General features: G+C 44.6%; 1 protein-coding gene across 1 annotated transcript in view; it reads left to right on the top strand.

The window, feature by feature from the left end:
• Window positions 1-15,917, top strand: part of LOC135536902 (unconventional myosin-XV-like) — a 192,614-nt gene that overhangs the window by 13,817 nt on the left and 162,880 nt on the right. The window contains 6 exon segments of the mRNA XM_064963124.1: window positions 1,490-1,644; window positions 4,141-4,186; window positions 6,722-6,846; window positions 7,968-8,085; window positions 9,555-9,730; window positions 11,578-11,662. Of these exon segments, the coding sequence (XP_064819196.1) occupies window positions 1,490-1,644; window positions 4,141-4,186; window positions 6,722-6,846; window positions 7,968-8,085; window positions 9,555-9,730; window positions 11,578-11,662 (705 nt within the window).

The raw sequence follows: 15,917 nt of genomic DNA, 5'->3' as shown, positions 1-15,917 counted from the left end.
TGGTCTTTATACCTGGTCAGACAACATCCTCCAGGGATAGGTAATTCACTAACCTGGTCTTTATACCTGTTCAGACTATATCCTCCAGGGATAGGTAATTCACTAACCTGGTCTTTATACCTGTTCAGACAACATCCTCCAGGGATAGGTAATTCACTAACCTGGTCTTTATACCTGTTCAGACAACATCCTCCAGGGATAGGTAATTCACTAACCTGGTCTTTATACCTGTTCAGACAACATCCTCCAGGGATAGGTAATTCACTAACCTGGTCTTTATACCTGTGCAGACTATATCCTCCAGGGATAGGTAATTCACTAACCTGGTCTTTAAACCTGTTCAGACAACATCCTCCAGGGATAGGTAATTCACTAACCTGGTCTTTATACCTGTTCAGACTACATCCTCCAGGGATAGGTAATTCACTAACCTGGTCTTTATACCTGTTCAGAATATATCCTCCAGGGATAGGTAATTCACTAACCTGGTCTTTATACCTGTTCAGACAACATCCTCCAGGGATAGGTAATTCACTAACCTGGTCTTTAAACCTGTTCAGACAACATCCTCCAGGGATAGGTAATTCACTAACCTGGTCTTTATACCTGTTCAGACAACATCCTCCAGGGATAGGTAATTCACTAACCTGGTCTTTATACCTGTTCAGACAACATCCTCCAGGGATAGGTAATTCACTAACCTGGTCTTTATACCTGTTCAGACTATATCCTCCAGGGATAGGTAATTCACTAACCTGGTCTTTATACCTGTTCAGACAACATCCTCCAGGGATAGGTAATTCACTCACCTGGTCTTTATACCTGTTCAGACTATATCCTCCAGGGATAGGTAATTCACTAACCTGGTCTTTATACCTGTTCAGACAACATCCTCCAGGGATAGGTAATTCACTAACCTGGTCTTTATACCTGTTCAGACTATATCCTCCAGGGATAGGTAATTCACTAACCTGGTCTTTAAACCTGTTCAGACTACATCCTCCAGGGATAGGTAATTCACTAACCTGGTCTTTAAACCTGTTCAGACAACATCCTCCAGGGATAGGTAATTCACTAACCTGGTCTTTATACCTGTTCAGACAACATCCTCCAGGGATAGGTAATTCACTAACCTGGTCTTTATACCTGTTCAGACAACATCCTCCAGGGATAGGTAATTCACTAACCTGGTCTTTATACCTGTTCAGACTACATCCTCCAGGGATAGGTAATTCACTAACCTGGTCTTTATACCTGTTCAGACAATAGGTAATTCATCCTCCAGGGGGATAGGTAATTCACTAACCTGGTCTTTATACCTGTTCCAAATCATCCAGGGATTCACTAACCTGTAGTAGAAGAGGAAGAAGAAAATTGACTACTTCTAAATGGAGATGGCCTCAATGGTGCTGCCCATGCTCTCACAGACGTCATAATGGGGCAGATACAATGATGCAATGTCTATCTAAGTCTATGGTATGTTCCCCAGATGGTGGCCAACCTCTTCCTGGTTCACGCAGAGGTCGTAGGTCAGCATAGAGGTCATGTGAGGAAGAGCAGCACGGTGACCCGGAGACACCAGCCCCCCACCGTGTCCACCAAGTTCACCCTGTCACTTCTGGAACTGGTAGACAAGATGGAGAGGTGCTTTTATTATTAATATTAAAGGGAGGAGAGGTGTTATTATTAATATTAATATTAAAGTGAGGAGAGGTGTTATTAATATTAATATTAAAGGGAGGAGAGGTGTTATTATTAATATTAATATTAAAGGGAGGAGAGGTGTTATTATTAATATTAATATTAAAGGGAGGAGAGGTGTTATTATTATTAATATTAAAGGGAGGAGAGGTGTTATTATTAATATTAATATTAAAGTGAGGAGAGGTGTTATTATTATTAATATTAAAGGGAGGAGAGGTGTTATTATTAATATTAATATTAAAGGGAGGAGAGGTGTTATTATTAATATTAATATTAAAGGGAGGAGAGGTGTTATTATTAATATTAATATTAAAGGGAGGAGAGGTGTTATTATTAATATTAAAGGGAGGAGAGGTGTTATTATTAATGTTAAAGGGAGGAGAGGTGTTATTATTAATATTAAAGGGAGGAGAGGTGTTATTATTAATATTAAAGGGAGGAGAGGTGTTATTATTATTAATATTAAAGGGAGGAGAGGTGTTATTATTATTAATATTAAAGGGAGGAGAGGTGTTATTATTATTAATATTAAAGGGAGGAGAGGTGTTATTATTAATATTAATATTAAAGGGAGGAGAGGTGTTATTATTAATATTAATATTAAAGTGAGGAGAGGTGTTATTATTAATGTTAAAGGGAGGAGAGATGTTATTATTAATATTAAAGGGAGGAGAGGTGTTATTATTAATATTAAAGGGCGGAGAGGTGTTATTATTAATATTAAAGGGAGGAGAGGTGTTATTATTATTAATATTAAAGGGAGGAGAGGTGTTATTATTATTAATATTAAAGGGAGGAGAGGTGTTATTATTATTATTAAAGGGAGGAGAGGTGTTATTATTATTATTAAAGGGAGGAGAGGTGTTATTATTAATATTAAAGGGAGGAGAGGTGTTATTATTAATATTAAAGGGAGGAGAGGTGTTATTATTATTATTAATATTAAAGGGAGGAGAGGTGTTATTATTATTATTAATATTAAAGGGAGGAGAGGTGTTATTATTAATATTAAAGGGAGGAGAGGTGTTATTATTATTAATATTAAAGGGAGGAGAGGTGTTATTATTAATATTAATATTAAAGGGAGGAGAGGTGTTATTATTAATATTAAAGGGAGGAGAGGTTTTATTATTAATTTTAAAGGGAGTAGAGGTGTTATTATTAATATTAATATTAAAGGGAGGAGAGGTGTTATTATTAATATTAATATTAAAGGGAGGAGAAGTGTTATTATTATTATTAATATTAAAGGGAGGAGAGGTGTTATTATTAATATTAAAGGGAGGAGAGGTGTTATTATTATTAATATTAATGGGAGGAGAGGTGTTATTATTATTATTAATATTAAAGGGAGGAGAGGTGTTATTATTAATATTAAAGGGAGGAGAGGTGTTATTATTAATATTAATATTAAAGGGAGGAGAGGTGTTATTATTATTAATATTAAAGGGAGGAGAGGTGTTATTATTAATATTAAAGGGAGGAGAGGTGTTATTATTCATATTAAAGGGAGGAGAGGTGTTATTATTAATATTAAAGGGAGGAGAGGTGTTATTATTAATATTAAAGTGAGGAGAGGTGTTATTATTATTATTAATATTAAAGTGAGGAGAGGTGTTATTATTAATATTAATATTAAAGGGAGGAGAGGTGTTATTATTATTAATATTAAAGGGAGGAGAGGTGTTATTATTAATATTAAAGGGAGGAGAGGTGTTATTATTATTAATATTAAAGGGAGGAGAGGTGTTATTAATATTAATATTAAAGGGAGGAGAAGTGTTATTATTAATATTAATATTAAAGGGAGGAGAGGTGTTATTATTAATATTAATATTAAAGTGAGGAGAGGTGTTATTATTATTAATATTAAAGGGAGGAGAGGTGTTATTATTAATATTAATATTAAAGGGAGGAGAGGTGTTATTATTAATATTAATATTAAAGGGAGGAGAGGTGTTATTATTAATATTAATATTAAAGGGAGGAGAGGTGTTATTATTAATATTAAAGGGAGGAGAGGTGTTATTATTAATGTTAAAGGGAGGAGAGGTGTTATTATTAATATTAAAGGGAGGAGAGGTGTTATTATTAATATTAAAGGGAGGAGAGGTGTTATTATTATTAATATTAAAGTGAGGAGAGGTGTTATTATTAATATTAATATTAAAGGGAGGAGAGGTGTTATTATTATTAATATTAAAGGGAGGAGAGGTGTTATTATTAATATTAAAGGGAGGAGAGGTGTTATTATTATTAATATTAAAGGGAGGAGAGGTGTTATTAATATTAATATTAAAGGGAGGAGAAGTGTTATTATTAATATTAAAGTGAGGAGAGGTGTTATTATTATTATTAAAGGTAGGAGAGGTGAGACAAGATGAGAGGGAAGAGGTAGAGTTATTGGTACTGAATCTTTCCCCTTTCTCTTGACAGGTGCAACCCATCGTTTATACGCTGCATAAAGCCAAACAGACAGAAGGTAGGTCTCCACATCACAGTTTAACAGTGGTATTGTTGGTACGCTGCATTAAGCCAGACAGTCAGAAGGTAGGTCTCCACATCACAGTTTAACAGTGGTATTGTTGGTACGCTGCATTAAGCCAGACAGTCAGAAGGTAGGTCTCCACATCACAGTTTAACAGTGGTATTGTTGGTATGCTGCATAAAGCCAAACAGACAGAAGGTAGGTCTCCACATCACAGTTTAACAGTGGTATTGTTGGTACGCTGCATTAAGCCAAACAGACAGAAGGTAGGTCTCCACATCACAGTTTAACAGTGGTATTGTTGGTACGCTGCATAAAGCCAAACAGACAGAAGGTAGGTCTCCACATCACAGTTTAACAGTGGTATTGTTGGTACGCTTGCATTAAGCCAGACAGTCAGAAGGTAGGTCTCCACATCACAGTGTGAAAGAGTTTAATTTTGGGACTGGGGGGTAGTATTGAGAAACTGGGATGAATAAGGTGCCCAGAGTAAACTGCCTGCTACTCAGACCCAGTTGCTAATATATGCATATTATTAGTAGGTTTGGATAGTAGGTAGGTAGGTTTGGATCTCCCGTCTGGATTACTGCAACTCGCTGTTGGCTGGGCTCCCTGCCTGTGCCATTAAACCCCTACAACTCATCCAGAACGCCGCAGCCCGTCTGGTGTTCAACCTTCCCAAGTTCTCTCACGTCACCCCGCTCCTCCGCTCTCTCCACTGGCTTCCAGTTGAAGCTCGCATCCGCTACAAGACCATGGTGCTTGCCTACGGAGCTGTGAGGGGAACGGCACCGCAGTACCTCCAGGCTCTGATCAGGCCCTACACCCAAGCAAGGGCACTGCGTTCATCCTCCTCTGGCCTGCTCGCCTCCCTGCCATTGAGGAAGTACAGTTCCCGCTCAGCCCAGTCAAAACTGTTCGCTGCTCTGGCCCCCCAATGGTGGAACAAACTCCCTCACGACGCCAGGACAGCGGAGTCAATCACCACCTTCCGGAGACACCTGAAACCCCACCTCTTCAAGGAATACCTAGGATAGGATAAGTAATCCTTCTCACCCCCCCCCCCCCTTAATGACTTAGATGCACTATTGTAAAGTGGCTGTTCCACTGGATGTCAGAAGGTGAATTCACCAATTTGTAAGTCGCTCTGGATAAGAGCGTCTGCTAAATGACTTAAATGTAAATGTAAATAGTAAACACTCTGTTTCTATAAGTGTTTGAATGATCTCTGTGAGTATAACATAACTCATATGGCAGGCAAAAACCTGAGAAAATATCCAACCAGGAAGTGGGGAATCTGAAGTGGGGAATCTGGAATCTGGGTCATATTGCACTACCTATGGCTTCCACTAGATGTCAACAGTCTTTAGAACCTTGTTTGATGCTTTTACTGTGATGGAGGAGAGAATGAGAACTGTTTGAGCCAGAGGTCTGCCGGAGTGCCATGAGCTGATCACTCGCGCTCACGTGAGAGTTAGCTGCGTTCCATCTCATTTCTACAGACAAAGGAATTCTCCAGTTGGAACATTATTGAAGATTTATGTTAAAAACATCCTAAAGATGGATTCTATACTTCGTTTGACATGTTACTACGACCTGTAATATGACCATTCATATGAACTTTCGCCTGGACTTGCCGGTGCGTCGTGAGTTTGGATTGTGTGCTAAACGCACGAACAAAAAGGAGGTATTTGGACATAAATGATGGACTTTATCGAACAAATCAAACATTTATTGTGGAACTGGGATTCCTGGGAGTGCATTCTGATGAAGATCATCAAAGGTAAGTGAATATTTATAATGCTATTTCTGACTTCTGTTGACTCCACAACATGGCGGATATCTGTATGGCTTGCTTTGTTGTCTGAGCGCTGTACTCAGATTATTCCATGGTGTGCTTTTTCTGTAAAGTTGTTTTGAAATCTGACAGCGGTTGCATTAAGGAGAAGTTTATCTAAAGTTCCATGCATAATACTTGTATCTTTTATCACTGTTTATTATGAATATTTCTGTAAATTGATGTGGCTCTCTGCAAAATCACCGGATGTTTTGGAACTACTGAACATAATGCGCCAATATAAATGAACTTTATCAAACAAAACATACATGTATTGTGTAACATGAAGTCATATGAGTGTCATCTGATGAAGATCATCAAAGGTTAGTGATTCATTTTATCTCTATTTTTTGCTTTTTTGTGACTCCTCTCTTTGACTGGAAAAATGGCTGTGTTTATCTGTGACTAGGTACTGATCTAACATAATTGTTTGGTGTGCTTTCATCGTAAAGCCTTTTTGAAATCGGACACTGTGGCTGGATTTACAATAAGTTTATCTTTAAAATGGTGTAAAATACTTGTATATTTGAGGAATTTTAATTATGGGATTTCTGTTGTTTTGAATTTGGCGCCCTGCACTTTCACTGGCTGTTGGCGAGGTGGGGCGTTACCGTCCCACATATCCCAGAGAGGTTTTTACAGTGATATTGTTGGTATTGCCATAATATGTGTGTGTTTGCTTGTATGTGTAGGAGCCAGGTGTGTTTGAGACGGAGCTGGTCGGCAGTCAGCTGAGGTATTCTGGTATCTTGGAGACCATCAGGATCCGGAGAGAGGGTTACCCTGTTAGACTGGCCTTCAACGTCTTCCTGTTTAGGTAACACCCTGTTAGACTGGCCTTCAACGTCTTCCTGTTTAGGTAACACCCTGTTAGACTGGCCTTCAACGTCTTCCTGTTTAGGTAACACCCTGTTAGACTGGCCTTCAACGTCTTCCTGTTGAGGTAACACCCAGTTAGACTGGCCTTCAACGTCTTCCTGTTTAGGTAACACACCCTGTTAGACTGGCCTTCAACGTCTTCCTGTTTAGGTAACACACCCAGTTAGACTGGCCTTCAACGTCTTCCTGTTTAGGTAACACCCTGTTAGACTGGCCTTCAACGTCTTCCTGTTTAGGTAACACCCTGTTAGACTGGCCTTCAACGTCTTCCTGTTTAGGTAACACCCAGTTAGACTGGCCTTCAACGTCTTCCTGTTTAGGTAACACACCCTGTTAGACTGGCCTTCAACGTCTTCCTGTTTAGGTAACACACCCTGTTAGACTGGCCTTCAACGTCTTCCTGTTTAGGTAACACACCCAGTTAGACTGGCCTTCAACGTCTTCCTGTTGAGGTAACACCCTGTTAGACTGGCCTTCAACGTCTTCCTGTTTAGGTAACACACCCAGTTAGACTGGCCTTCAACGTCTTCCTGTTTAGGTAACACACCCTGTTAGACTGGCCTTCAACGTCTTCCTGTTGAGGTAACACCCTGTTAGACTGGCCTTCAACGTCTTCCTGTTGAGGTAACACCCTGTTAGACTGGCCTTCAACGTCTTCCTGTTTAGGTAACACACCCTGTTAGACTGGCCTTCAACGTCTTCCTGTTTAGGTAACACACCCTGTTAGACTGGCCTTCAACGTCTTCCTGTTTAGGTAACACACCTGTGTGTTTGTGTGTGTCAGGTATCAGACCCTGGTGGGGACAGCCTCCTCTAACCTGTGTGTTTGTGTGTCTCAGGTATCAGACCCTGGTGGGGACAGCCTCCTCTAACCTGTGTGTTTGTGTGTCTCAGGTATCAGTCCCTGGTGGGGACAGCCTCCTCTAACCTGTGTGTTTGTGTGTGTCAGGTATCAGTCCCTGGTGGGGACAGCCTCCTCTAACCTGTGTGTTTGTGTGTGTCAGGTCTCAGACCCTGGTGGGGACAGCCTCCTCTAACCTGTGTGTTTGTGTGTGTCAGGTACAAGTCTCTGGTGGGTGTGAAGCAGCCTCCAGCTCCTGATGGGGAGAACTGTGTCATCATGCTCAGCAAACTGGTTCCCCTCCGACCCGGGGCCTACCAAGTAGGAGTGACTAAGGTATTCATCTATACCTAACCCCTAACCCTCCGACCCGGGCCTACCAAGTAGGAGTGACTAAGGTATTCATCTATACCTAACCCCTAACCCTCTGACCCGGGGCCTACCAAGTAGGAGTGACTAAGGTATTCATCTATACCTAACCCTCCGACCCGGGGCCTACCAAGTAGGAGTGACCAAGGTATTCATCTATACCTAACCCTAACCCTCCTACCTGGGGCCTACCAAGTAGGAGTGACTAAGGTATTCATCTATACCTAACCCCTAACCCTCCTACCTGGGGCCTACCAAGTAGGAGTGACTAAGGTATTCATCTATACCTAACCCCTAACCCTCCTACCCGGGGCCTACCAAGTAGGAGTGACTAAGGTATTCATCTATACCTAACCCCTAACCCTCCTACCCGGGGCCTACCAAGTAGGAGTGACTAAGGTATTCATCTATACCTAACCCCTAACCCTCCTACCTGGGGCCTACCAAGTAGGAGTGACTAAGGTATTCATCTATACCTAACCCCTAACCCTCCTACCTGGGGCCTACCAAGTAGGAGTGACCAAGGTATTCATCTATACCTAACCCCCTAACCCTCCTACCTGGGGCCTACCAAGTAGGAGTGACTAAGGTATTCATCTATACCTAACCCCTAACCCTCCTACCTGGGGCCTACCAAGTAGAAGTGACCAAGGTATTCATCTATACCTAACCCCTAACCCTCCTACCTGGGGCCTACCAAGTAGGAGTGACTAAGGTATTCATCTATACCTAACCCCTAACCCTCCTACCTGGGGCCTACCAAGTAGGAGTGACTAAGGTATTCATCTATACCTAACCCCTAACCCCTAACCCTCCTACCCAGGGCCTACCAAGTAGGAGTGACTAAGGTATTCATCTATACCTAACCCCTAACCCTCCTACCTGGGGCCTACCAAGTAGGAGTGACTAAGGTATTCATCTATACCTAACCCCTAACCCTCCTACCCGGGGCCTACCAAGTAGGAGTGACTAAGGTATTCATCTATACCTAACCCCTAACCCTCCTACCCGGGGCCTACCAAGTAGGATGACTAAGGTATTCATCTATACCTAACCCCTAACCCTCCTACCCGGGGCCTACCAAGTAGGATGACTAAGGTATTCATCTATACCTAACCCCTAACCCTCCTACCCGGGGCCTACCAAGTAGGAGTGACTAAGGTATTCATCTATACTTAACCGCTAACCCTCCTACCCAGGGCCTACCAAGTAGTTGTTACGAAGGTAACCATCTACACCTAACCCCTAACCCTCCTACCCAGGGCCTACCAAGTAGTAGCTACTAAGTTGAGCATGTTAATTCAGGATGTGTTGTGTGGGTGAGAGACCAGAACCTCTTCACCTGGCTTCCTGTTCCTGTACAACACTTTCAGTGACAATGTAAACTACAGTCCAACAGTGATGTCTGGTTGTTCTCTCTGTGTGTGTTGTTCCAGCTGTTTCTGAAGGAGGACGTGTACCAGTTGTTGGAGTCTAAGAGAGAGCGTGTCCGTCAGGTGGCGGCCCTCACCCTGCAGAGATACACACGCATGTTCTTTGTCAGGAAACGATACAAGGAGTTCAGAACCAAGATCATCAGACTACAGGCCTACTGTAGAGGCTTCCTCACCAGGTACTGACCCTAACCTCTGACCCCTGACCTCTTACCCTGATCCCTGGGTAAAGAACACACAACCACCCTCACTACAGTTACCAGACAGAGTAAAGAACCCACAACCACCCTCACTACAGTTACCAGACAGGGTATAGAACCCACAACCACCCTCACTACAGATACCAGACAGGGTATAGAACCCACAACCACCCTCACTACAGTTACCAGACAGGGTAAAGAATACACAATCACCCTCACTACAGTTACCAGACAGCTTTAGAACCCACAACCACCCTCGCTACAGTTACCAGACAGGGTATAGAACACACAACCCCCCTCACTCCAGATACCAGACAGGGTATAGAACCTACAACCACCCTTACTACAGTTACCAGACAGTTTTAGAACCCACAACCACCCTCACTACAGATACCAGACAGGGTATAGAACCCACAACCACCCTTACTACAGATACCAGACAGGGTATAGAACACACAACCACCCTCACTCCAAATACCAGACAGAGTAAAGAACCCACAACCACCCTCACTACAGTTACCAGACAGGGTATAGAACCCACAACCACCCTCACTCCAGATACCAGACAGCTTTAGAACCCACAACCACCCTCACTACAGATACCAGACAGGGTATAGAACCCACAACCACCCTCACTACAGATACCAGACAGGGTATATAACATACAGCCACCCTTCCTACAGTTACCAGACAGGGTAAAGAACCCACAACCACCCTCACTCCAGATACCAGACAGCTTTAGAACCCACAACCACCCTCACTACAGATACCAGACAGGGTATTGAACCCACAACCACCCTCGCTACAGTTACAAGACAGGGTATAAAACCCACAACCACCCTCACTACAGTTACCAGACAGGGTAAAGAACCCACAACCCCCCCTGCAACAGTTACCACACAGTGTAAAGAACACATAACCACCCTTACTACAGATACCAGACAGGGTAAAGAACACGTAACCACCCGATGGCAACCTAATGATTTTACCACGGTACATACTGTAAGCACTGTAAAACTACTGCGACGTCTGTGTTACTTCTCCCTCTGTCTCTCCTTCCATCCTTCTCCCTCTGTCCCTCCTTCCCTCCTTCTCCCTCTGTCTCTCCTTCCCTCCTTCTCCCTCTGTCCCTCCTTCCCTCCTTCTCCCTCTGTCTCTCCTTCCCTCCTTCTCCCTCTGTCTCTCCTTCCCTCCTTCTCCCTGTCTCTCCTTCCCTCCTTCTCCCTCTCTCTCCTTCCCTCCTTCTCTCTCTGTCTCTCCTTCCATCCTTCTCCTCTGTCTCTCCTTCCCTCCTTCTCCCTCTTGTCTCTCCTTCCCTCCTTCTCCCTCTTGTCTCTCCTTCCCTCCTTCTCCCTCTTGTCCCCCCTTCCCTCCTTCTCCCTCTGTCCCTCCTTCCCTCCTTCTCCCTGTCTCTCCTTCCCTCCTTCTCCCTGTCTCTCCTTCCCTCCTTCTCCCTCTGTCTCTCATTCCCTCCTTCTCCCTCTCTCTCCTTCCCTCCTTCTCCCTTTCTCTCCTTCCCTCCTTCTCCCTTTCTCTCCTTCCCTCCTTCTCCCTGTCTCTCCTTCCCTGCTTCTCCCTCTGTCTCTCCTTCCCTCCTTGTCCCTCTGTCTCTCCCTCCCTCCCTCCCTCCCTCCCTCCCTCCCTCCCTCCCTCCCTCCCTCCCTCCCTCCCTCCCTCCCTCCCTCCCTCCCTCCCTCCCTCCCTCCCTCCCTCCCTCCCTCCCTCCCTCCCTCCCTCCCTCCCTTTCTCTGCCTTACTCATTCCCTTTCTCCTCTCATCCCTCCCTCTCTCTCTGCCTTTCTCATTCCCTCCCTCCCTCCCTACAGGAAGCGCTATTTGAAGATGAGAAAGAGTCTGGTCAAGTTTCGTTCTCTCATCCACATGTACGTCACCCGCAAGAGATACATCAAGGTACGATGCACAAGACAGTACACACACTACACACCATTACACACACTACACAACATTACACACACTACACACCATTACACACAGTACACAACTATATGCTCACTACACACCATTACACACACTACACAACATTACACACACTACACAACATTACACACTACACAACATTACACACAATACACAGCACACACCATTACACACAATACACGATACACAATACACAACATTACACACAATACAGTACACAACATAATACAGTACACAATACAGTACACAACACAACACAATACACAACATAATACAGTACACAATACAGTACACAACACAACACAATACACACAACACACAACATTACACACAATACACAACACACCCTACACACCATTACACACACTACGCAACATTACACACAATACACAACACACCCTACACAACATTACACACAATACACAACACACCCTACACAACATTACACACAATACACAACATACTACAGTACACAACACAATACAGTACACAACACAATACACAGCACATCACACTACACAACATTATACACAACCACACTACACGCCATTACACACAATACACAACACACCCTACACAACATTACACACAATACAGTACATACACTACACACGATTACACACACTACACAACATTACACACAATACACAACACACACCATTACACACAATACACAACTATATGCACACTGCACACCATTACACACACTACACACCATTACAGACAATACACAACGCACAATACACAACTATATACACAACACACTACACAACATTACACACACTACACATTACACACAATACACAACATTACACACAATACACACCACACCCTACACACCATTACACACAATACACAACTATATACAAACCACACTACACAACATTACACACAATACACAACTATATACACAACACACTACTTGACATTACACACACTACACAACACACAATACACAACTATATACACAACACACTACATTACATATTTACATTTAAGTCATTTAGCAGACGCTCTTATCCAGAGCGACTTACAAATTGGTGAATTCACCTTCTGACATCCAGTGGAACAGCCACTTTACAATAGTGCATCTAAATCATTAAGGGGGGGGGTAGTGAGAAGGATTACTTATCCTATCCTAGGTATTCCTTGAAGAGGTGGGGTTTCAGGTGTCTCCGGAAGGTGGTGATTGACTCCGCTGTCCTGGCGTCGTGAGGGAGTTTGTTCCACCATTGGGGGGCCAGAGCAGCGAACAGTTTTGACTGGGCTGAGCGGGAACTGTACTTCCTCAATGGTAGGGAGGCGAGCAGGCCAGAGGTGGATGAACGCAGTGTCCTTGTTTGGGTGTAGGGCCTGATCAGAGCCTGGAGGTACTGCGGTGCCGTTCCCCTCACAGCTCCGTAGGCAAGCACCATGGTCTTGTAGCGGATGCGAGCTTCAACTGGAAGCCAGTGGAGAGAGCGGAGGAGCGGGGTGACGTGAGAGAACTTGGGAAGGTTGAACACCAGACGGGCTGCGGCGTTCTGGATGAGTTGTAGGGGTTTAATGGCACAGGCAGGGAGCCCAGCCAACAGCGAGTTGCAGTAATCCAGACGGGAGATGACAAGTGCCTGGATTAGGACCTGCGCCGCTTCCTGTGTGAGGCAGGGTCGTACTCTGCGGATGTTGTAGAGCATGAACCTACAGGAACGGGCCACCGCCATGATGTTGGTTGAGAACGACAGGGTGTTGTCCAGGATCACGCCAAGGTTCTTAGCGCTCTGGGAGGAGGACACAATGGAGTTGTCAACCGTGATGGCGAGATCATGGAAAGGGCAGTCCTTCCCCGGGAGGAAGAGCAGCTCCGTCTTGCCGAGGTTCAGCTTGAGGTGGTGATCCGTCATCCACACTGATATGTCTGCCAGACATGCAGAGATGCGATTCGCCACCTGGTCATCAGAAGGGGGAAAGGAGAAGATTAATTGTGTGTCGTCTGCATAGCAATGATAGGAGAGACCATGTGAGGTTATGACAGAGCCAAGTGACTTGGTGTATAGCGAGAATAGGAGAGGGCCTAGAACAGAGCCCTGGGGGACACCAGTGGTGAGAGCGCGTGGCGAGGAGACAGATTCTCGCCACGCCACCTGGTAGGAGCGACCTGTCAGGTAGGACGCAATCCAAGCGTGGGCCGCGCCGGAGATGCCCAACTCGGAGAGGGTGGAGAGGAGGATCTGATGGTTCACAGTGTCGAAGGCAGCCGATAGGTCTAGAAGGATGAGAGCAGAGGAGAGAGAGTTAGCTTTAGCAGTGCGGAGCGCCTCCGTGATACAGAGAAGAGCAGTCTCAGTTGAATGACTAGTCTTGAAACCTGACTGATTTGGATCAAGAAGGTCATTCTGAGAGAGATAGCGGGAGAGCTGGCCAAGGACGGCACGTTCAAGAGTTTTGGAGAGAAAAGAAAGAAGGGATACTGGTCTGTAGTTGTTGACATCGGAGGGATCGAGTGTAGGTTTTTTCAGAAGGGGTGCAACTCTCGCTCTCTTGAAGACGGAAGGGACGTAGCCAGCGGTCAGGGATGAGTTGATGAGCGAGGTGAGGTAAGGGAGAAGGTCCCCGGAAATGGTCTGGAGGAGAGAGGAGGGGATAGGGTCGAGCGGGCAGGTTGTTGGGCGGCCGGCCGTCACAAGAAGCGAGATTTCATCTGGAGAGAGAGGGAGAAAGAGGTCAGAGCACAGGGTAGGGCAGTGTGAGCAGAACCAGCGGTGTCGTTTGACTTAGCAAACGAGGATCGGATGTCGTCGACCTTCTTTTCAAAATGGTTGACGAAGTCATCTGCAGAGAGGGAGGAGGGGGGAGGGGGAGGAGGATTCAGGAGGGAGGAGAAGGTGGCAAAGAGCTTCCTAGGGTTAGAGGCAGATGCTTGGAATTTAGAGTGGTAGAAAGTGGCTTTAGCAGCAGAGACAGAGGAGGAAAATGTAGAGAGGAGGGAGTGAAAGGATGCCAGGTCCGCAGGGAGGCGAGTTTTCCTCCATTTCCGCTCGGCTGCCCGGAGCTCTGTTCTGTGAGCTCGCAATGAGTCATCGAGCCACGGAGCGGGAGGGGAGGACCGAGCCGGCCTGGAGGATAGGGGACATAGAGAGTCAAAGGATGCAGAAAGGGAAGAGAGGAGGGTTGAGGAGGCAGAGTCAGGAGAAAGGTTGGAGAAGGTATGAGCAGAGGGAAGAGATGATAGGATGGAAGAGGAAAGGGTAGCGGGGAGAGAGAGCGAAGGTTGGGACGGCGCGATACCATCCGAGTAGGGGCAGTGTGGGAAGTGTTGGATGAGAGCGAGAGGGAAAAGGATACAAGGTAGTGGTCGGAGACTTGGAGGGGAGTTGCAGTGAGGTTAGTGGAAGAACAGCATCTAGTAAAGATGGGGTCGAGCGTATTGCCTGCCTTGTGAGTAGGGGGGGAAGGTGAGAGGGTGAGGTCAAAAGAGGAGAGGAGTGGAAAGAAGGAGGCAGAGAGGAATGAGTCAAAGGTAGACGTGGGGAGGTTAAAGTCGCCCAGGACTGTGAGAGGTGAGCCGTCCTCAGGAAAGGAGCTTATCAAGGCATCAAGCTCATTGATGAACTCTCACTACACACAGTACACAACATTACACACAATACACAACTATATACACAACACATTACACACAATACACAACTATATACACAACACACTACACAGCATTACACACAATACACAACACACACTACACACCATTACACACAATACACAACACACACTACACAACATTACACACAATACATAGCACACACTACACAACATTACACACAATACACAACATTACACACACTACACAACATTACACACACTGCACAACATTAAACACAATACACAACACACCATTACACACCATTACATACAATACACAACACACAATACACAACATAAGACAGTACACACACTACGCAACATTACACACAATACACACCATTACACACACTACACACCATTACACACACTAAACAACACACTACACAACATTACACACAATACACAACACACCCTACGCAACATTACACACAGTACACACCAAGAGATACATCAAGGTACGATGCACAAGACAGTACACACACTACACAACATTACACACAATACACAACACACTATACACAACTATATACACAACACAGTACACAGCATTACACACAATACACAACACACCCTACACATTACACACAATACACAACACACAATACAC

Source organism: Oncorhynchus masou, unplaced genomic scaffold, assembly GCF_036934945.1.
Source record: "Oncorhynchus masou masou isolate Uvic2021 unplaced genomic scaffold, UVic_Omas_1.1 unplaced_scaffold_682, whole genome shotgun sequence".
Classification (NCBI taxonomy): Eukaryota; Metazoa; Chordata; class Actinopteri; order Salmoniformes; family Salmonidae; genus Oncorhynchus; species Oncorhynchus masou.
This window is presented reverse-complemented; position numbering and strand designations above follow the sequence as displayed.